The sequence below is a fragment of the Oncorhynchus gorbuscha genome, unplaced genomic scaffold (assembly GCF_021184085.1).
Source record: "Oncorhynchus gorbuscha isolate QuinsamMale2020 ecotype Even-year unplaced genomic scaffold, OgorEven_v1.0 Un_scaffold_3007, whole genome shotgun sequence".
In the NCBI taxonomy this organism is placed as follows: Eukaryota; Metazoa; Chordata; class Actinopteri; order Salmoniformes; family Salmonidae; genus Oncorhynchus; species Oncorhynchus gorbuscha.
The window spans coordinates 1-21,636 of record NW_025747369.1 but is presented as its reverse complement, the minus strand read 5'-3'; the positions used below and the strand labels follow the sequence as shown (position 1 = coordinate 21,636).

The 21,636-nt window shown below is 45.4% G+C and overlaps 1 protein-coding gene across 1 annotated transcript in view; it reads left to right on the top strand.

Annotated features, from left to right (window-relative positions):
- Nucleotides 1-21,543, top strand: part of LOC124027218 (ankyrin-3-like) — a gene marked incomplete at both ends in the record, with an annotated part of 37,884 nt that extends 16,341 nt beyond the window's left edge. The window contains 10 exons of the mRNA XM_046339683.1: nt 2,472-2,657; nt 5,805-5,828; nt 10,711-10,809; nt 13,914-13,965; nt 15,575-15,578; nt 15,745-15,943; nt 20,014-20,065; nt 20,582-20,589; nt 20,737-20,790; nt 21,445-21,543. Of these exons, the coding sequence (XP_046195639.1) occupies nt 2,472-2,657; nt 5,805-5,828; nt 10,711-10,809; nt 13,914-13,965; nt 15,575-15,578; nt 15,745-15,943; nt 20,014-20,065; nt 20,582-20,589; nt 20,737-20,790; nt 21,445-21,543 (777 nt within the window). The remainder of the gene's footprint in view (nt 1-2,471; nt 2,658-5,804; nt 5,829-10,710; nt 10,810-13,913; nt 13,966-15,574; nt 15,579-15,744; nt 15,944-20,013; nt 20,066-20,581; nt 20,590-20,736; nt 20,791-21,444) is intronic.
- Nucleotides 21,544-21,636: the final 93 nt, after the last annotated feature.

Here is a 21,636-nt window from a genome sequence, read left to right as displayed (position 1 = left end):
ATAATAGTGGTATTAAACCATGGTACTGTATAATAGTGATATTAAACCATGGGGCTGTATAATAGTGATATTAAACCATGGGGCTGTATAATAGTGGTATTAAACCATGGTACTGTATAATAGTGATATTAAACCATGGGGCTGTATAATAGTGGTATTAAACCATGGTACTGTATAATAGTGATGTTAAACCATGGGGCTGTATAATAGTGGTATTAAACCATGGGGCTGTATAATAGTGATGTTAAACCATGGGGCTGTATAATAGTGGTATTAAACCATGGGGCTGTATAATAGTGATATTAAACCATGGGGCTGTATAATAGTGATGTTAAACCATGGGGCTGTATAATAGTGATGTTAAACCATGGGGCTGTATAATAGTGATGTTAAACCATGGGGCTGTATAATAGCCGATGTTAAACCATGGGGCTGTATAATAGTGATATTAAACTATGGGGCTGTATAATAGTGATATTAAACCATGGGGCTGTATAATAGTGATATTAAACCATGGGGCTGTATAATAGTGATGTTAAACCATGGGGCTGTATAATAGTGATGTTAAACCATGGGGCTGTATAATAGTGATGTTAAACCATGGTGGGGCTATATAATAGTGATATTAAACCATGGGGCTGTATAATAGTGATATTAAACTATGGGGCTGTATAATAGTGATATTAAACCATGGGGCTGTATAATAGTGATGTTAAACCATGGGGCTGTATAATAGTGATGTTAAACCATGGGGCTGTATAATAGTGATGTTAAACCATGGGGCTGTATAATAGTGATGTTAAACCATGGGGCTGTATAATAGTGATGTTAAACCATGGGGCTGTATAATAGTGATATTAAACCATGGGGCTGTATAATAGTGATGTTAAACTATGGGGCTGTATAATAGTGATATTAAACCATGGGGCTGTATAATAGTGATGTTAAACCATGGGGCTGTATAATAGTGATATTAAACCATGGGGCTGTATAATAGTGATGTTAAACCATGGGGCTGTATAATAGTGATATTAAACTATGGGGCTGTATAATAGTGATATTAAACCATGGGGCTGTATAATAGTGATGTTAAACTATGGGGCTGTATAATAGTGATATTAAACTATGGGGCTGTATAATAGTGGTATTAAACCATGGGGCTGTATAATAGTGATGTTAAACCATGGTGGGGCTGTATAATAGTGATATTAAACCATGGGGCTGTATAATAGTGATATTAAACCATGGGGCTGTATAATAGTGATGTTAAACCATGGGGCTGTATAATAGTGATGTTAAACCATGGTGGGGCTGTATAATAGTGATATTAAACCATGGGGCTGTATAATAGTGATGTTAAACCATGGGGCTGTATAATAGTGATGTTAAACCATGGGGCTGTATAATAGTGATATTAAACTATGGTACTAGAGAGGGTTGGAGAGGCAACTGAAACAGTGAAGGAACAAGGATGTCAGTCACTCAATCTGTAAAGTGTAGTTCCCATGTTTCATGAGCTGAAATGAAAAATCCCACAAATGTTCCATACGGCCTGTCTCCCCGGTGGGTGGGCCTGTCTCCGCAGTGGGTGGGCCTGTCTCCCCGGTGGGTGGGCCTGTCTCCCCAGTGGGTAGGCCTGTCTCCCGGTGGGTGGGCCTGTCTCCCGGTGGGTGGGCCTGTCTCCCCAGTGGGTGGGCCTGTCTCCCCAGTGGGTGGGCCTGTCTCCCGGTGGGTGGGCCTGTCTCCGCAGTGGGTGGGCCTGTCTCCCCAGTGGGTGGGCCTGTCTCCGCAGTGGGTGGGCCTGTCTCCCCAGTGGGTGGGCCTGTCTCCCGGTGGGTGGGCCTGTCTCCGCAGTGGGTGGGCCTGTCTCCCCGGTGGGTGGGCCTGTCTGCCAAGTGGCTGCACCCCTGCTCAATCATGTGAAATCCATAGATTTGGGCCTCGTGAATTTACTTCAATTGGCTGATTTCCTCATATGATCTGTCACTCAGTAAAATGGTAGACATTGTTGCATGTTGCGGTTCTATTTTTGTTCATTGTAATATTGTTAGAATACTGCACAGCAACAGCCCCCGATGACAACCCCCCTCACTGCTGCTAGTGTTCTGGTAGTCTTATAAGAGGTAGTACCGTACAGTGTTGGGGTCAGAGGTCAGGGTTAGTATTGCAGTATGGTATAGTATATATATTGACTGTTATCTCTACTGTAGGATGGCTTCATGCCCTGGCGGTGGTGTTGCAGTATGGTATAGTATATATAGTGACTGTTATCTCTACTGTAGGATGGCTTCACCCCTGGCGGTGGTGTTGCAGTATGGTATAGTATATATAGTGACTGTTATCTCTACTGTAGGATGGCTTCACGCCCCTGGCGGTGGCGTTGCTGTATGGTATAGTATATATAGTGACTGTTATCTCTACTGTAGGATGGCTTCACGCGTTGCTGTATGGTATAGTATATTAGTGCGTAGGATGGCTTCACGCCCCTTGCGGTGGCGTTGCAGCAGGGACATGAACAGGTGGTCTCTCTGCTCCTGGAGAATGACACTAAAGGAAAGGTCCGGCTCCCGGCGCTCCACATCGCCGCGCGGAAGGACGACACCAAGGCTGCTGCCCTGCTGCTCCAGATCGACCACAACGCAGATGTCGAGTCCAAGGTACCACACAGACAGCGCACCAATCACTAGTCCTTTATCTGCACTCTGACCAGAGGGCTATCCTAGGAATCAGGTTTAAGGAGTTAGCCAGGTAACTCAGAACGAACCTGCTCCAGGGCAGGCTAACTCAGGGCTAACTCCACTATCCTGCATTCAGAACTAACCAGCTCCAGGGCAGGCTAACTCAGGGCTAACTCCGCTATCCTGCATTCAGAACTAACCAGCTCCAGGGCAGGCTAACTCAGGGCTAACTCCACTATCCTGCATTCAGAACTAACCTGCTCCAGGGCAGGCTAACTCAGGGCTAACCAGCTCCAGGGCAGGCTAACTCAGGGCTAACTCCACTATCCTGCATTCAGAACTAACCTGCTCCAGGGCAGGCTAACTCAGGGCTAACTCCACTATCCTGCATTCAGAACTAACCTGCTCCAGGGCAGGCTAACTCCACTATCCTGCATTCAGAACTAACCTGCTCCAGGGCAGGCTAACTCAGGGCTAACCTGCTCCAGGGCAGGCTAACTCAGGGCTAACTCCACTATCCTGAATTCAGAACTAACCTGCTCCAGGGCAGGCGAACTCAGGGCTAACTCCACTATCCTGCATTCAGAACTAACCTGCTCCAGGGCAGGCTAACTCAGGGCTAACTCCACTATCCTGCATTCAGAACTAACCTGCTCCAGGGCAGGCTAACTCCACTATCCTGCATTCAGAACTAACCTGCTCCAGGGCAGGCTAACTCCACTATCCTGCATTCAGAACTAACCTGCTCCAGGGCAGGCTAACTCAGGGCTAACCTGCTCCAGGGCAGGCTAACTCAGGGCTAACTCCACTATCCTGAATTCAGAACTAACCTGCTCCAGGGCAGGCTAACTTAGGGCTAACCTGCTCCAGGGCAGGCTAACTCAGGGCTAACTCCACTATCCTGAATTCAGAACTAACCTGCTCCAGGGCAGGCTAACTCAGGGCTAACTCCACTATCCTGAATTCAGAACTAACCTGCTCCAGGAAGGCTAACTCAGGGCTAACTCCACTATCCTGCATTCAGAACTAACCTGCTCCAGGGCAGGCTAACTCAGGGCTAACTCCACTATCCTGAATTCAGAACTAACCTGCTCCAGGGCAGGCTAACTTAGGGCTAACCTGCTCCAGGGCAGGCTAACTTAGGGCTAACTCCATTTATCCTGAATGAAGTGTCTGAGCTAAATCAGAGTCCCTCCTTCTCGCAAAGATTGCGTCATCAGCCCCTTCATTTGAGGAAGAAAACAATATAAAATCAATCAAATGTATTTATAAAGCCCTTCTTACATCGGCTGATATCTCAAAGTGCTGTACAGAAACCCAGCCTAAAACCCCAAACAGGAAGCAATGCAGATGTAGAAGCACGGTGGCTAGGAAAAACTCCCTAGAAAGGCCAAAACCTAGGAAGAAACCTAGAGAGGAACCAGGCTATGTGGGGTGGCCAGTCCTCTTCTGGCTGTGCCGGGTGGAGATTATAACAGAACATGGCCAAGATGTTCAAATGTTCATAGATGACCAGCATGGTCAGATAATAATAATAATAATCACAGTGGTTGTAGAGGGTGCAACAGGTCAGCACCTCAGGAGTAAATGTTTTTTTTAAATATTAAAATACCTATCACACTATTTAGTAATTTATTTTGATTTATTCATATAACCTTTATTTAGGCAAGTCAATTAAGCACAAATTGTTATTTACAATGACAGCCTACCGGGGAACAGCGGGTTAACTACCATGTTCAGGGGCAGAACGACAGATTTTTACCTTGTCAGCTTGGTGATTCAATCCAGCAACGTTTTGGTTAGTGGCCCAACACTCTAACCACTAGGCTACCTGCTGGTTAGTGGCCCAACACTCTAACCACTAGGCTACCTACTGGTTAGTGGCCCAACACTCTAATCACTAGGCTACCTGCTGGTTAGTGGCCCAACACTCTAATCACTAGGCTACCTGCTGGTTAGTGGCCCAACACTCTAACCACTAGGCTACCTGCCACCCCTAGCAATGACTGAATGCATTTGTAACTTTTGTATGACACATACAGTGATTGTGTTTTGTCCTATATTTATATTGTTTTTATTTTTAATCCCAGGCCTCCGACCCCGCAGAAGGCCTTTTGCCTTTTGGTAGGCCGTCATTGTAAATAACAATTTGTGCTTAATTGACTTGCCTAGTTAAATTATGGTTAAATAAAATAAACACATTTACGATACAATTATTTTATTGATAGGAGTGGGATAAAAGGTGCTCAGTCATTAACGATAAGTAATGAAATAAAGACGCCTCTTCTGAAAGCCTATTTCACACCATAGAATGAAAACCTGTCACTCACCCATGGATTGATGTTTCAGCATCGTCTCAATGAAGAGTTCTGCGTTCGACTCTCCATGTGTGACATGCACACGTAGTTACAAGCCTGAAGAGTTCTGCGTTCGACTCTCCATGTGTGACATGCACACGTAGTTACAAGCCTGAAGAGTTCTGCGTTCGACTCTCCATGTGTGACATGCACACGTAGTTACAAGCCTGAAGAGTTCTGCGTTCGACTCTCCATGTGTGACATGCACACGTAGTTACAAGCCTGAAGAGTTCTGCGTTCGACTCTCCATGTGTGACATGCACACGTAGTTACAAGCCTGAAGAGTTCTGCGTTCGACTCTCCATGTGTGACATGCACACGTAGTTACAAGCCTGCTACAGTTAGCAGCAGGCGGACAAGCAATATCCACCGTCGAAGCACGACCTAGAACGTGAAGCTAACTGAAGCTGGTTAGCTTTAGAAAACCCTGAGTAGATATAGCTTTCTTCATAGGATACCACCTCACTGTGGTTGTTGTAGATGTAGTTATTGTGAACTTGAAGGTGCAGAGTTCTGATGTTACTGTTATAGTATAATTTGACTCTGTAGATGTTCTATAATATCAGTATGATGACAAAAGTAGTACCCTGTGTTACTGTGTTCATGTCTGTGGTGTTAATGTTGTGTATCTGACTGTTATCCTGACTGTTATGTTGTTATCGTGACTCTTCCCACCATCGTACAGCATGGTGCAGCCATAGTGTCGTTGTGATGCACTAACCTCCCATTCTCTCCTCTCTTCACCTCTCGCTGGTGTTGCTCTCCCTAGATGATGGTGAATAGGACCACAGAGGTATATTTGGATCTCCTCTACACACTCAACACTCACAGCCCACCACCTCACACCCTGCTGCTAACTTCTGCTGCCTCATCTCTCCTCCCTGTTCCTGCATTGCTTCTTCTGTTATTTTATTTACTGTCTGTCTTGATGCTTTCCAGAAGGGACTAGAAAGTAGCATGACCTCTGACCTCGATGTACTGACAACATGGACTGAGGGTCTCTACAGCTGAGGGGCTGGCTTCCTTTATCCAGTCTCATAAAACCCTTAAGAACTTGGTTAGCATGATGTTAGAGTTGGTTAACATGATGTTAGAGCTGGTTAGCATAATGTTAGAGTTAGTTAGAGCTGGTTAGCATGATGTTAGAGTTGGTTAACATGATGTTAGAGCTGGTTAGCATAATGTTAGAGTTAGTTAGAGCTGGTTAGCATAATGTTAGAGTTGGTTAACACTTGGAGCGCCAATGGCCACTGACATTTAATTTTGTCAATAAAAGATATCCCCTCTCCAAAAAAAGCAACATCAAATAAAATGTTACATGTCACATACACTTGTTTAGCAGATGTTATTGCGGGTGTAGCGTAATGCTTGTGTTTCTAGCTCCAACAGTGCAGTAATATCTAACAAGTAATATCTAACAATACACACAATCTATAGTAAAGGAATGAAATTAAGAATATTTACATATTTGGACGAGCCATGTCAGAGCTGCATAGACTAAGATACAGTAGAATAGAATACAGTATATACATATGAGATGAGTAATGCATAGACTAAGATACAGTAGAATAGAATACAGTATATACATATGAGATGAGTAAAGCATAGACTAAGATACAGTAGAATAGAATACAATATGTACATATGAGATGAGTAATACATAGACTAAGATACAGTAGAATAGAATACAGTATATACATATGAGATGAGTAATGCATAGACTAAGATACAGTAAAATAGAATACAGTATATACATATGAGATGAGTAATACAGACTAAGATACAGTAGAATAGAATACAGTATGTACATATGAGATGAAATAAGATACAGTAGAATAGAATACAGTATATACATATGAGATGAGTAATGCATAGACTGAGATACAGTAAAATAGAATACAGTATATACATATGAGATGAGTAATACATAGACTAAGATACAGTAGAATAGGATAGAATACAGTATATACATATGAGATGAGTAATGCAACATATGTAAACATTATTAAAGTGACTAGTGTTCCATGATTTCTAGTCTATGTATATAGGCAGCAGCCTCTAATGTGCTAGTGATGGCTATTGAACAGTCTGATGGCCATGAGATAGAAGCTGTTTTGTTAGTTTTTTCGGTCTCAGCTTTGATGCACCTGTACTGACCTCGCCTTCTGGATGATAGCAGGGTGAACAGGCAGTGGCTCAGGTGGTTGTTGTCCTTGATGATCTTTTTGGCCTTCCTGTGACATCGGGTGCTGTAGGTGTCCTGGAGGGCAGGTATCTTGCCCCCGGTGATGCGCTGGGAAGGCCGCACCACCCTCTGGAGAGCCCTGTGGTTGCAGGCGGTACAGTTGCCATACCAGGCGGTGATACAGCCTGACAGGATGCTCTCAATTGTGCATCTGTAAAATTTTGTGAGGATTTTAGGTGCCAAGCCACATTTCTTCAGCCTCCTGAAGTTGAAGAGGCGCTGTTGCACCTTCTTCACCATACAGTCTGTGTGGGTGGACCATTTCAGTTTGTCAGTGATGTGTACGCCGAGGAACTTAAAACTTTCCACCTTGTCCACTGCAGTCCCGTCGATGTGGATAGGGGGCTGCTCCCTCTGCTGTTTCCTGAAGTCCATGATCAGCCGCTTTGTTTTGTGGATGTTTGGTGGGAGGTTGTTTTCCTGACACCACACTCCGAGTGAACTCACCTCCTCTCTGTAGGCTGTCTTGTCATTGTTGGTAATTAGGCCTACTACTGTTGTGTCGTCTGCAAACTTGATGATTGAGTTGGAGGCGTGCGTGGCCACGCAGTCATGGGTGTACAGGGAGTACAGGTGGGGATTGAGCATGCATCCTTGTGGGGCTCCTGTGTTGAGGATCAGCGATGAGGAGGTGTTGTTTCCTACATTCACCAGCTGGGGGCAGCCTGTCAGTAAGTCCAGGACCCAGTTGCACAGGGCAGGGTTCAGACCCAGGGCCTTGAGCTTAATGATGAACTTGGAGGGTACTATGGTGTTGAATGCTGAGCTGTAGTCAATGAACAGCATTCTTACATAGATATTCCTTTTGTCCAGATGGGATAGGGCAGTGTGCAGGCGATTGTATCGTCTGTGGATCTATTGGGGTGGTAAGCAAATTGAAGTGGGTCTAGGGTGTCAGGTAAGGTAAAGGTGATATGATCCTTGACTAATCTCTCAAATCACTTCATGATGACAGAAGGTGGTGGACATCTTGAAGCATATGGGGACAACAGACTGGGATAGGGAGAGATTGAATATGTCTGTAACACTCCAGCCAGCTGGTCTGCGCATGCTTTGAGGACGTGGCTAGGGATGCCGTCTGGGCCGGCAGCCATGCGAGTGTTAACACGCTTAAATGTCTTACTCACGTTGGCCACGGAGAATGAGAGCCCACAGTTCTTGGTAGTGGGCCGTGTCAGTCGCACTGTGTTATCCTCAAAGCGGGCGAAGAAGGTGTTTAGCTTGTCTCGGAAGCAAGACGTCAGTGTCCGCGATGTGTCTGGTTTTCCTGTGATTGTCTGTAGACCCTGCCACATACGTCTCATGTCTGAGCCGTTGAAATGAGACTCCACTTTGTCTCTATACTGACGTTTTGCCTGTTTGATTGCCTTACGGAGGAAATAACTACACTGTTTTTATTCGGCCATATTCCCAGGCACCTTGTCATGATTAAATGCGATGGTTCGCGCTTTCAGTTCTCCTCTCCTCTAAAACAAGGCCAGGGTAAGCGCTAGTTAGAGTTTGTTAGCATGATGTTAGAGCTGGTTAACATGATGTTAGACCTGGTTAACATGATGTTAGAGCTGGTTAGAGCTGGTTAACATGATGTTAGACCTGGTTAACGTGATGGTAGAGCTGGTTAGCATAATGTTAGAGTTAGTTAGAGCTGGTTAACATGATGTTAGAGTTGGCTAGAGCTGGTTAACATGATGTTAGAGCTGGTTAGAGCTGGTTAACATGATGTTAGAGTTGGTTAGTGCTGGTTAACTAGATGTTAGAGTTGGTTAGAGCTGGTGATGTTAAGAGTTGGTTAGCGTGGTGTTAGAGTTGTTTAACGTGATGTTAGAGTTGGTTAGCATAATGTTGAGTTAGTTAGAGCTGGTTAACATGATGTTAGAGTTGGTTAGAGCTGGTTAACATGATGTTAGAGTTGGTTAGAGCTGGTTGATGTTAAGAGTTAGAGCTGGTTAACATGATGTTAGAGTTGCTAGAGCTTTAACGTGATGTTAGAGTTGGTTTAGCGTTAACATGATGTTAGAGTTGGTTAGAGCGTGATGTTAGAGTTGGTTAACATGATGTTAGAGTTGGTTAGCGTGATGTTAGAGCTGGTTAACATGATGTTAGAGCTGGTTAGAGCTGGTTAACATGATGTTAGAGTTGGTTAGCGTGATGTTAGAGTTGGTTAGCGTGATGTTAGAGTTGGTTAGCGTGATGTTAGAGTTGGTTAGCGTGATGTTAGAGTTGGTTAACGTGATGTTAGAGTTGTTTACCGTGATGTTAGAGTTGGTTACCGTGATGTTAGAGTTGGTTACCGTGATGTTAGAGTTGGTCCAATGCCGCTCTGACAAATCCTGTATGTATATATGCTTAATCCATTCCTGACTTAGATTTTGAGAATATGATATTACTTGTTAGATATTACTGCACTGTCGCTCTAGAAGCACAAGCATTTCACTACACCTGCAATAACATCTGTATGTGGCCAATAAAATTAGACTTGATTTGGTTAGCATGATGTTAGAGTTGGTTAGCATGATGTTAGAGTTGGTTAACATGATGTTAGAGTTGGTTAGCCATGATTGTAGAGTTGGTTAACATGATGTTAGAGTTGAATAGAGTTGATTAGCATGATGTTAGAGTTGGTTAACATGATGCTAGAGTTGGTTAGCATGATGTTAGAGTTGGTTAGCCACGATGTTAGAGTTGGGGATGGTGATGATGCAGTAAGTCTGTCTCCTGGCCTCTGTGTCAGCACCACAGGCTGAGTTCTGTGATGAAGTACTGTAAGACACCATTAGACCCCAGGAAGACTAGCGGTTGCCAAGGTGCCAGCTAATGTGGATCCAAATAAAGAATAAAGGAAGCTATCCTCCAGCAGCAGAGACCCAGTCCACTAGTCCCTCTCAGTGGGTGTCTCTGCCTTAACATCCCCAGGCTTGTGCATGACTCTAACCCAGGCAGGAGAACTCTAACCCAGGCACCCTGAGGCAGGCAGGTGTCGGTCAGCAGAAAGCCCTAGTGATGGCTGCAGCATCAACAGTCCTCTACTCTAAATGTGTGTATGCTGCTTTTTCTGTTCCCCAACAGCGAACACAGCTAACAGGCCTACTGTAGATCACAGTTCCACCCAGCACTACTGGAGTGTATAGTCAAGTACAACATCTGCTTCAGACAACTTGAAGTTCACAACTGATGAACTAAAACTCTATGGAGGAACCATAGACTAGTGGTCGTTTCTACCATATTTCATATACCAGTCATTTACTTTAAAATCAGTGAAGGGAAGTGAACAAGCGCACACTTTGGGAGGAAGTAGATCATTGGGCTGTAGGAAGGGTCTGCAGTGTGTCTGATCAAAGAGCAGTCCCATCTGGCTATGACGGTGTGAGAGGCTGCTCTGATTGGTTGTGTTGTGACTGAGTGCTGATGTCATGATGTGTCTGTTTTCTAGAGTGGCTTTACTCCGCTGCACATTGCTGCTCACTACGGCAACATCAACGTGGCAACGCTCCTCCTCAACCGCGGCGCTGCCGTGGACTTCAAGGCCAGGGTAAGACTCCTCTAAAACTAGGCCAGGGTAAGACTCCTCTAAAGCAAGGACCAAGGTAAGACTCCTCTAAAACTAGGCCAGGGTAAGACTCCTCTAAAGCAAGGACCAGGGTAAGACTCCTCTAAAGCAAGGCCAGGGTAAGACTCCTCTAAAACTAGGCCAGGGTAAGACTCCTCTAAAGCAAGGACCAGGGTAAGACTCCTCTAAAGCAAGGCCAGGGTAAGACTCCTCTAAAACTAGGCCAGGGTAAGACTCATCTAAAACAAGACCAGGGTAAGACTCCTCTAAAACAAGGCCAGGGTAAGACTCCTCTAAAACAAGGCCAGGGTAAGACTCCTCTAAAACTAGGCCAGGGTAAGACTCATCTAAAACAAGACCAGGGTAAGACTCCTCTAAAACTAGGCCAGGGCAAGACTCCTCTAAAGCAAGGCCAGGGTAAGACTCCTCTAAAGCAAGGCCAGGGTAAGACTCCTCTAAAACTAGGCCAGGTTAAGACTCCTCTAAAGCAAGGCCAGGATAAGACTCCTCTAAAACAAGGCCAGGGTAAGACTCCTCTAAAGCAAGGCCAGGGTAAGACTCCTCTAAAATTAGGCCAGGGTAAGACTCCTCTAAAGCAAGGCCAGGGTAAGACTCCTCTAAAACAAGGCCAGGGTAAGACTCCTCTACAACAAGGCCAGGGTAAGACTCCTCTAAAACAAGGCCAGGGTAAGACTCCTCTACAACAAGGCCAGGATAAGACTCCTCTAAAGCAAGACCAGGTAAGACTCCTCTAAAACAAGGCCAGGGTAAGACTCCTCTAAAACAAGGCCAGGGTAAGACTCCTCTAAAACAAGGCCAGGGTAAGACTCCTCTACAACAAGGCCAGGATAAGACTCCTCTAAAGCAAGACCAGGGTAAGACTCCTCTAAAACAAGACCAGGGTAAGACTCCTCTAAAACAATGCCAGGGTAAGACTCCTCCATAACAAGACCAGGGTTGGTAAGTCTCCTCTAAACAAGGCCAGGGTACGACTCCTCTAAAACAAGATCAGGGTAAGACTCCTCTAAAACAAGGCCAGGGTAAGACTCCTCTAAAGCAAGGCCAGGGTAAGACTCCTCTAAAACTAGACCAGGGTAAGACTCCTCTAAAACAAGGCCAGGGTTGGTAAGTCTCCTCTAAACAAGGCCAGGGTAAGACTCCTCTAAAACAAGATCAGGGTAAGACTCCTCTAAAACAAGGCCAGGGTAAGACTTCACTAAAGCAAGGCCAGGGTAAGACTCCTCTAAAACAAGGCCAGGGTAAGACTCCTCTAAAACAAGGCCAGGGTAAGACTTCACTAAAACAAGGCCAGGGTAAGACTCCTCTAAAACAAGGCCAGGCTATGTGGGGTGGCTAGTCCTCTTCTGGCTGTGCCGGGTGGAGATTATAACAGAACATGGCCAAGATTTTAAAATGTTCATAAATGACCAACATGGTCTAATAATAATAAGGCAGAACAGTTGAAACTGGAGCAGCAGCACGGCCAGGTGGACTGGGGACAGCAAGGAGTCATAATGTCAGGTAGTCCTGAGGCATGGTCCTAGGGCTCAGGTCCTCCGAGAGAGAGAAAGAAAGAGAGAATTTGAGAGAGCACACTTAAATTCACACAGGACACCGAATAGGACAGGAGAAGTACTCCAGATATAACAAACTGACCCTAGCCCCCGACACATAAACTACTGCAGCATAAATACTGGAGACAGGAGGGGTCAGGAGACACTCTAAAACAAGACCAGTATAGGTAAGACTCCTCTAAAACAAGACCAGTATAGGTAAGACTCCTCTAAAACAAGGCCAGGGTAAGAGTCCTCTAAAAGAAGACCAGGGTAAGACTCATCAGGCCGAATGTGCAGGGTAGTACCCAATAGCCCCTGCAGATATCATTCTACAGCTGCTGGAGTCAGTCTGCACTCCCCCTGCCAAGGCCCTTACACATGGACACACCCTGCCAAGGCTCTCAGTCGGTCATATCTCTGCACTATGAAATATGAGCCTATAGATGCTTATAGATGCACATCATGCATTTACTCTGTCATAGCACGTGATTTGAGCTGGTTTGAGCTGATATATGAATACCATTAGCTGTCACTAGAGGGAGGTGTTCTTCAGCCCAGTACCACAGACTACCTCAGACCTGACTGTCCTGCAGACACAGTTCACTAACCCCAGTACCACAGACTACCTCAGACCTGACTGTCCTGCAGACACAGTTCACTAACCCCAGTACCACAGACTACCTCAGACCTGACTGTCCTGCAGACACAACTGACAGTGATACTGTACTTTAGGTTGTGTTAAGGGTATCTTCATAGGGTGTAGCTGTTTACAATACACTCAGAACATACCACTGATAACCTGCTGTTAGTGTCATTCAAAGTGCTGCATGTGTGGGTATTGTCTTAATGTCTAATCTGATGGGAATAATGACTATACTGTATGTGTGGGTATTATCTTAATGTCTAATCTGATGGAAATAATGACTATACTGTATGTGTGGGTATTGTCTTAATGTCTAATCTGATGGGAATAATGACTATACTGTATGTGTGGGTATTGTCTTAATGTCTAATCTGATGGGAATAATGACTATACTGTATGTGTGGGTATTGTCTAAATGTCTAATCTGATGGAAATAATGACTATACTGTATGTGTGGGTATTGTCTTAATGTCTAATCTGATGGGAATAATGACTATACTGTATGTGTGGGTATTGTCTAATCTGATGGGAATAATGACTATACTGCTGTCTTAATGTCTAATCTGATGGGAATAATGACTATACTGTATGTGTGGGTATTGTCTAAATGTCTAATCTGATGGAAATAATGACTATACTGTATGTGTGGGTATTGTCTTAATGTCTAATCTGATGGGAATAATGACTATACTGTATGTGTGGGTATTGTCTTAATGTCTAATCTGATGGGAATAATGACTATACTGCATGTGTGGGTATTGTCTTAATGTCTAATCTGATGGAAATAATGACTTTACTGTATGTGTGGGTATTATCTTAATGTCTAATCTGATGGAAATAATGACTGTACTGTATTTATGACTTGATGTTGTGTCTCCCCTTCTCAGAATGACATCACACCGCTGCATGTGGCTTCTAAGAGAGGGGAATGGCAACATGGTGAAAGTTCTGCTGAGAGAGGGAGGCACGATAGACGCCAGGACTAAGGTTAGATATACACTGTACTACATTATACAATGGGTGGGTCTAATCCTGAATGCTGATTGGTTAAATCAGCATTCCAGCTGGCGTCTATTCCACAGTTACCACCGGCTAAATCTATGACATTAAAATGCCTATTTACTCTCTTCCATCTGACTGCACAATCCACAGTCTCATCAGCCCAGCCAGGCAATTTATAACCTTTATCTCCACTATAAAAAGCATCTAGACATTATCTCACATTTCTTTTAGACTAACATTTAGTTTTAACAGCGGAGATTTGTATAAACCTTGCTGTCTGTCACTCCGACATTTTCAACATTGTTTCTATATTCATATTAGATCTCCAGCTGTCCCATAGTAATGTGTCGGGTGTCGGGACGAGACAGACAGGCAGGCAGCGTTTCTCAGACAGTCCAAATCATGAATCAGCTTGTATACTTTTTTTATGGATATATACAAAGAAATGTCCATTAAAAGGTTAAATAAGCTAAACGAAGTGCAGATAGTTTGTAGTCTTTCCAGCTTCAGTTTGAAGTGATTGTGTTAGCTGTGTTGTTGGCTCCTCTGAACAACGAGTGAGCAGTCCTGACGAGTGACCACATTTCCTACGCCTGGCAAAATCGTACCTCATTAGCTCATCGTTATGGATGTATCCAAATAAATGTCACTAGAAAACAACTTGAGCAAATGAAAATGCGGCTACTTTGCTGTTATTCTGGCTGTACTTTTTGACGTGATGGTAATTTAGCCGTAGTTGGCTAGCTAGCAAGCAAGGGATAAAGACGTTGCCAGCCAGAATGGCAATGGAACATTCATCACTTTAGAAGTGTCTTTGTGTTTCCAAGTCACTAAATCTTCATCAGCGCCAATTGAGAATGCACTGAGTACAACGCTCAGTCGGACCTCATAGAACTTTCCACGATGTAGTGACGCAACGTGAAACCTGTGAATTCTTAACCTCATGTTTCTGTTTGGTTTATATTATGACATAAAGCCCTGTATGGCAGTACAACGCCAGTCGGACCTCATAGAGCTTTCCACGATGTAGTGACGCAACGTGAAACCTGTGAATTCTTAACCTCCATGTTTCTGTTTGGGTTTATATTCTGACAGTCAGCTCATTATGACATAAGCCCTGTATGGAAGCTGCTCTTCTCTAGTATTGTCTCAGTCCCAGATGTAACATGGTTGTTTTGACAATAGAAATAGCAATACTACTGTAAATGATTCATGTTTATTGTCCTACAGGAGACTGGTCTGTGGTCAGATTCATGTTTATTGTCCTCAGGAGGACTGTTTTATTGCCCTATGGAGACTGGTCTGTGGTCAGATTCATGTTTATTGTCCTACTGGAGGACTGGTCTGTGGTCAGATTCATGTTTATTGTCCTACAGGAGGACTGGTCTGTGGTCAGATTCAAAATGTTTATTATCCTACTGGAAGTCAATCTAGCTCACACACAACATACACAAACATCTAGAAAGCCCAGCAGGAAAGAACCAATAGTCAGAGATCCAGTAAGTAACCTGTGTAATGCCCTACTTCCCTTAACCTCTGACCTCAGGACGGTCTGACCCCTCTCCACTGTGGCGCCAGGAGCGGACATGAACAGGTGCTGAGATGCTGCTAGACAGAGGAGCTCCCATCCTGTCCAAAACTAAGGTACAGTAACTATGACAATGTCTTTCTCTCTGTCCCTGTCCCCCTCTAAACTGTCTGTCTGTCCCCCTCCAGAACGTGTCTGTCTCCCCTCCACATGGCCACCCAGGGGGACCATCTGAACTGTGTTCAGCTCCTGCTACACCACGAGGTTCCTGTTGATGATGTCACCAACGACTATCTGACGGCCCTGCATGTCGCCGCCCACTGCGGACACTACAAGGTCGCCAAGGTCATTGTGGACAAGAAGGCCAATCCCAACGCCAAAGCACTGGTAAGCATCAGTCACACTGTGTATTTAAAATCGAAGCAGCCAGATGTTAGCTTAGCTTAAGCTGTAGCATTATTTTAGTAATAAGTTAGCATTAACTTTAGCAGTAGCTACTCTTCCTGGGATCCACACTAAATTGGAAACACAGAAGAGTGACATGGGAACAGTAACATCACTTCCTGTTGTATATCATTCTGCCTCATCCAGTCCACAGCCTCTGAGGCTGACAGTAAAGTGTGTTGGCTGGCTGCAGGGTTAGGCTAGGTTTATGGCATCAGGCAGCCACTAGTATGGTGTATGGTGTTTAGTCATTGGAACAGAATGACTGAAGTGTAGAGAGAAAAGGAAGAAGTAAAGAGGAACTAAAGAAATAACACACGGTGCCAAACCTCAAAGCAGCCAGAGGCCAGTTACTGTAACTCCACATGTTTATCTGGTTAGTATCTGGTTAGCTGTGTGTTTACCAGGCTGGTTAGCTGTGTGTTAACTAGGCTGGTTAGCTGTGTGTTAACCAGGCTGGTTAGCTGTGTGTTAACTAGGCTGGTTAGCTGTGTGTTAACCAGGCTGGTTAGCTGTGTGTTTACCAGGCTGGTTAGCTGTGTGTTAACCAGGCTGGTTAGCTGTGTGTTAACCAGGCTGGTTAGCTGTGTGTTAACCAGGTAGGACATCTGTAGAGTTGTGTTGTGTGTTAAACAGCCAGGACATCTGTAGAGTTGTGTTGTGTGTTAACCAGCCAGGACATCTGTAGAGTTGTGTTGTGTGTTAACCAGCCAGGACATCTGTAGAGTTGTGCTTTCTAAAAAGTCAACCAGCCAGGACATCTGTAGAGTTGTGTTGTGTGTTAACCAGCCAGGACATCTGTAGAGTTGTGTTGTGTGTTAACCAGCCAGGACATCTGTAGAGTTGTGTTGTGTGTTAACCAGCCAGGACATCTGTAGAGTTGTGTTGTGTGTTAACCAGCCAGGACATCTGTAGAGTTGTGTTGTGTGTTAAACCCAGCAGACATCTGTAGAGTTGTGCTGTGTGTTAACCAGCCAGGACATCCTCAGAGTTGTGCTGTGTGTTAAACAGCCAGGACATCTGTAGAGTTGTGCTGTGTGTTAACCAGCCAGGACATCTGTAGAGTTGTGTTGTGTGTTAACCAGCCAGGACATCTGTAGAGTTGTGTTGTGTGTTAACCAGCCAGGACATCTGTAGAGTTGTGCTGTGTGTTAAACAGCCAGGACATCTGTAGAGTTGTGCTGTGTGTTAACCAGCCAGGACATCTGTAGAGTTGTGTTGTGTGTTAAAACAGCCAGGACATCTGTAGAGTTGTGTTGTGTGTTAACCAGCCAGGACATCTGTAGAGTTGTGCTGTGTGTTAACCAGCCAGGACATCTGTAGAGTTGTGCTGTGTGTTAACCAGCCAGGACATCTGTAGAGTTGTGTTGTGTGTTAACCAGCCAGGACATCTGTAGAGTTGTGCTGTGTGTTAACCAGCCAGGACATCTGTAGAGTTGTGTTGTGTGTTAACCAGCCAGGACATCTGTAGAGTTGTGCTGTGTGTTAACCAGCCAGGACATCTGTAGAGTTGTGCTGTGTGTTAACCAGCCAGGACATCTGTAGAGTTGTGTTGTGTGTTAACCAGCCAGGACATCTGTAGAGTTGTGTTGTGTGTTAACCAGCCAGGACATCTGTAGAGTTGTGTTGTGTGTTAACCAGCCAGGACATCTGTAGAGTTGTGCTGTGTGTTAACCAGCCAGACATCTGTAGAGTTGTGCTGTGTGTTAACCAGCCAGGACATCTGTAGAGTTGTGTTGTGTGTTAACCAGCCAGTACATCTGTAGAGTTGTGTTGTGTGTTAACCAGCCAGGACATCTGTAGAGTTGTGCTGTGTGTTAACCAGCCAGGACATCTGTAGAGTTGTGTTGTGTGTTAACCAGCCAGGACATCTGTAGAGTTGTGCTGTGTGTTAACCAGCCAGGACATCTGTAGAGTTGTGTTTGTGTGTTAACCAGCCAGGACATCTGTAACCAGAGTTGTGTTGTGTGTTAACCAGCCAGACATCTGTAGAGTTGTGTTGTGTGTTTTCCAGCCAGGACATCTGTAGAGTTCGCCTGCAAGAAGAACAGACATCTGTAGAGTTGTGGAACTGCTGCTGAAACAGCCGGACATCTATACAGGCAGTGTGAGGTAGGGAACTGGAACCAGCATCATACAGGCTGTGACCGAGGTAGGAACTGTTGAGTGTTTACAGGCAGTGACCGAGGTCTATACAGGCAGTGACCGAAGGAACTGAGGCAGTGACAGAGCGTCATAAGGCAGTGACCTGCTGAACTGAAACACGGAGCATCTATACAGGCAGTGACCGAGGTAGGAACTGAAACACGGAGCGTCTATACAGGCAGTGACCGAGGTAGGAACTGAACACGGAGCGTCTATACAGGCAGTGACCGAGGTAGGAACTGAACACGGAGCATCCATACAGGCAGTGACCGAGGTAGGAACTGAAACACGGAGCATCTATACAGGCAGTGACCGAGGTAGGAACTGAAACACGGAGCGTCTATACAGGCAGTGACCGAGGTAGGAACTGAAACACGGAGCATCTATACAGGCAGTGACCGAGGTAGGAACTGACACGGAGCATCTATACAGGCAGTGACCGAGGTAGGAACTGAAACACGGAGCGTCTATACAGGCAGTGACCGAGGTAGGAACTGAAACACGGAGCGTCTATACAGGCAGTGACCGAGGTAGGAACTGAAACACGGAGCATCTATACAGGCAGTGACCGAGGTAGGAACTGAAACACGGAGCGTCTATACAGGCAGTGACCGAGGTAGGAACTGAAACACGGAGCATCTATACAGGCAGTGACCGAGGTAGGAACTGACACGGAGCATCTATAGGCAGGCAGTGACCGAGGTAGGAACTGACACGGAGCTGCCTATACAGGCAGTGACCGAGGTAGGAACTGACACGGAACATCTATACAGGCAGTGACCGAGGTAGGAACTGACACGGAGCGCCTATACAGGCAGTGACCGAGGTAGGAACTGAAACACAGGAGACCATCCATACAGGCAGTGACCGAGGTAGGAACTGACACGGAGCGTCTATACAGGCAGTGACCGAGGTAGGAACTGAAACACGGAGCGATCTATACAGGCAGTGACTGAGGTAGGAACTGACACGGAGCGTCCTATACAGGCAGTGACCGAGGTAGGAACTGGACACGGAGCGTCTATACAGGCAGTGACCGAGGTAGGAACTGACACGGAGCGTCCATACAGGCAGTGACCGAGGTAGGAACTGACACGGAGCGTCTATACAGGCAGTGACCGAGGTAGGAACTGAAACACGGAGCGTCTATACAGGCAGTGACCGAGGTAGGAACTGACACGGAGCATCTATACAGGCAGTGACTGAGGTAGGAACTGAAACACGGAGCGTCTATACAGGCAGTGACCGAGGTAGGAACTGACACACTGAGCATCTATACAGGCAGTGACCGAGGTAGGAACTGAAACACGGAGCGTCTATACAGGCAGTGACGAGGTAGGAACTGACACGGAGCGTCTATACAGGCAGTGACCGAGGTAGGAACTGAACATCGGAGCATCTATACAGGCAGTGACCGAGGTAGGAACTGAAACACGGAGCATCCTATACAGGCAGTGACCGAGGTAGGAACTGAAACACGGAGCGTCTATACAGGCAGTGACCGAGGTGCAGGGAACTGAAACACGGAGCGTCTATACAGGCAGTGACCGAGGTAGGAACTGAAACACGGAGCATCTATACAGGCAGTGACCGAGGGTAGGAACTGGAAACACTTGGAGCGTCTATAACAGGCAGTGACCAGGTAGGAACTTCAGAAGACCTACAGAGGACCTACTAACTAACATGTTGTCTTCTGACTGACTGTGTCTATCTGTTCAACCATTCTAGAGTGGATCTCTGTTCTGTGGTGGTTGTGCTTGATAGGTGTACATGGACACTAAGTGGATCTCTGTTCTGGTGTGTTTGTCTTTGATAGGTGGACATGGACACTAAGTAGATCTCTGTTCTGTGGTGTTTGTCTTTGATAGGTGGACATGGACACTAAGTGGATCTCTATTCTGGTGTTTTTGTCTTTGATAGGTGAACATGGACACTAAGTAGATCTCTGTTCTGTGGTGTTTGTCTTTAATGGGTGGACATGGACACCAAGTGGATCTCTGTTCTGTGGTGTTTGTCTTGATAGGCGGGACATGGATAGGATAAAGCAATCCCCACCCCCCCCTTAAAAAGATTTAGATGCACTATTGTAAAGTGGCTGTTCCACTGATGTCATAAGGTGAATGCACCAATTTGTAAGTCGCTCTGATAAGAGCATCTGCATAAATGATTTAAATGTAATGTAAAATGACACTAAGTGGATCTCTGTTCTGTGGTGTTTGTCTTTGATAGGTGGACATGGACACTAAGTGGATCTCTGTTCTGTGGTGTTTGTCTTTGATAGGTGGACATGGACACTAAGTGGATCTCTGTTCTGTGTTGTTTGTCTTTGATGGGTGGACATGGACACTTATGGATCTCTGTTCTGGGGTGTTTGTCTTTGATAGGTGGACATGGACACTAAGTGGATCTCTGTTCTGTGGTGTTTGTCTTTGATAGGTGACATGGTCACTAAGTGATCTCTGTTCTGTGGTGTTTGTCTTTGATGGGTGGACATGGACACTAAGTGGATCTCTGTTCCCTGGGGTGTTTGTTCTTGATAGGTGGACATGGACACTAAGTGGATCTCTGTTCTGTGGTGTTTGTCTTGCTAGGTGGACAGGACATCTAAGGTGGATCTCTGTTCTGGGGTGTTTGTCTTTGATAGGGTGGACACACACTAAGTGGATCTCTGTTCTGTGGTGTTTGTTTTGATAGGTGGACATGGACACTAGTGGATCTCTGTTCTGTGGTGTTGATAGTGTGGACATGGACACTAAGTGGATCTCTGTTCTGGGGTGTTGATAGGTGGACATGGACACCAGTGGATCTCTGTTCTGGGGTGTTGATATTTGGACATGGACACTGAGTTCTGGTGATTGAGTTGTTTGCTACAGACTGTTTTGCAGTGGTTTTGAAGTGAAATATCTGAGTTAGCTGAGGTTCTGTGTTAGAGTTTTATCTGGACATGACACATGTTGCTGACAGGTTCTGAGGAGGAAGGCTTGTGTTGGTCAGTGGGGCTGCCTTTCTGTATCAGTTTATACCAGAAAAGGGCCAGATAACTTATGTTGTGAGCTAGGGGCTGGGGGCTATGCACTCGGTGAACTGCCTACAACTTTAAAGCGGACTATCTCTGTCTCTGTTCCAGCTGAGTTTCTTGTTCCGAGAATAACTATGTGTCTCTGTTACAGTCGGGTCTCTTGTTCCTAGCCTAACTCTGTGTCTCCGTTTCAATCTGGTCTCTTGTTCCTAGCCTAACTCTGTGTCTCTGTTACAGTCGGATCTCTTGTTCCTAGCCTAACTCTGTGTCTCTGTTACAGTCGGGTCTCACTCCGATCCATGTGGCGGCTTTCATGGGACACGATAACATCGTCACTCAGCTGACGAATCATGGAGCTTCTCCAAACACAACTAATGTGGTGAGTCACAGAATATACTCTCTCCTTCTCTCTCCCTTTCTCCCCCTCTCTCTCCCTCTCTCACTCTCTCTCTGTGTGTATCTCTCTCTCTCT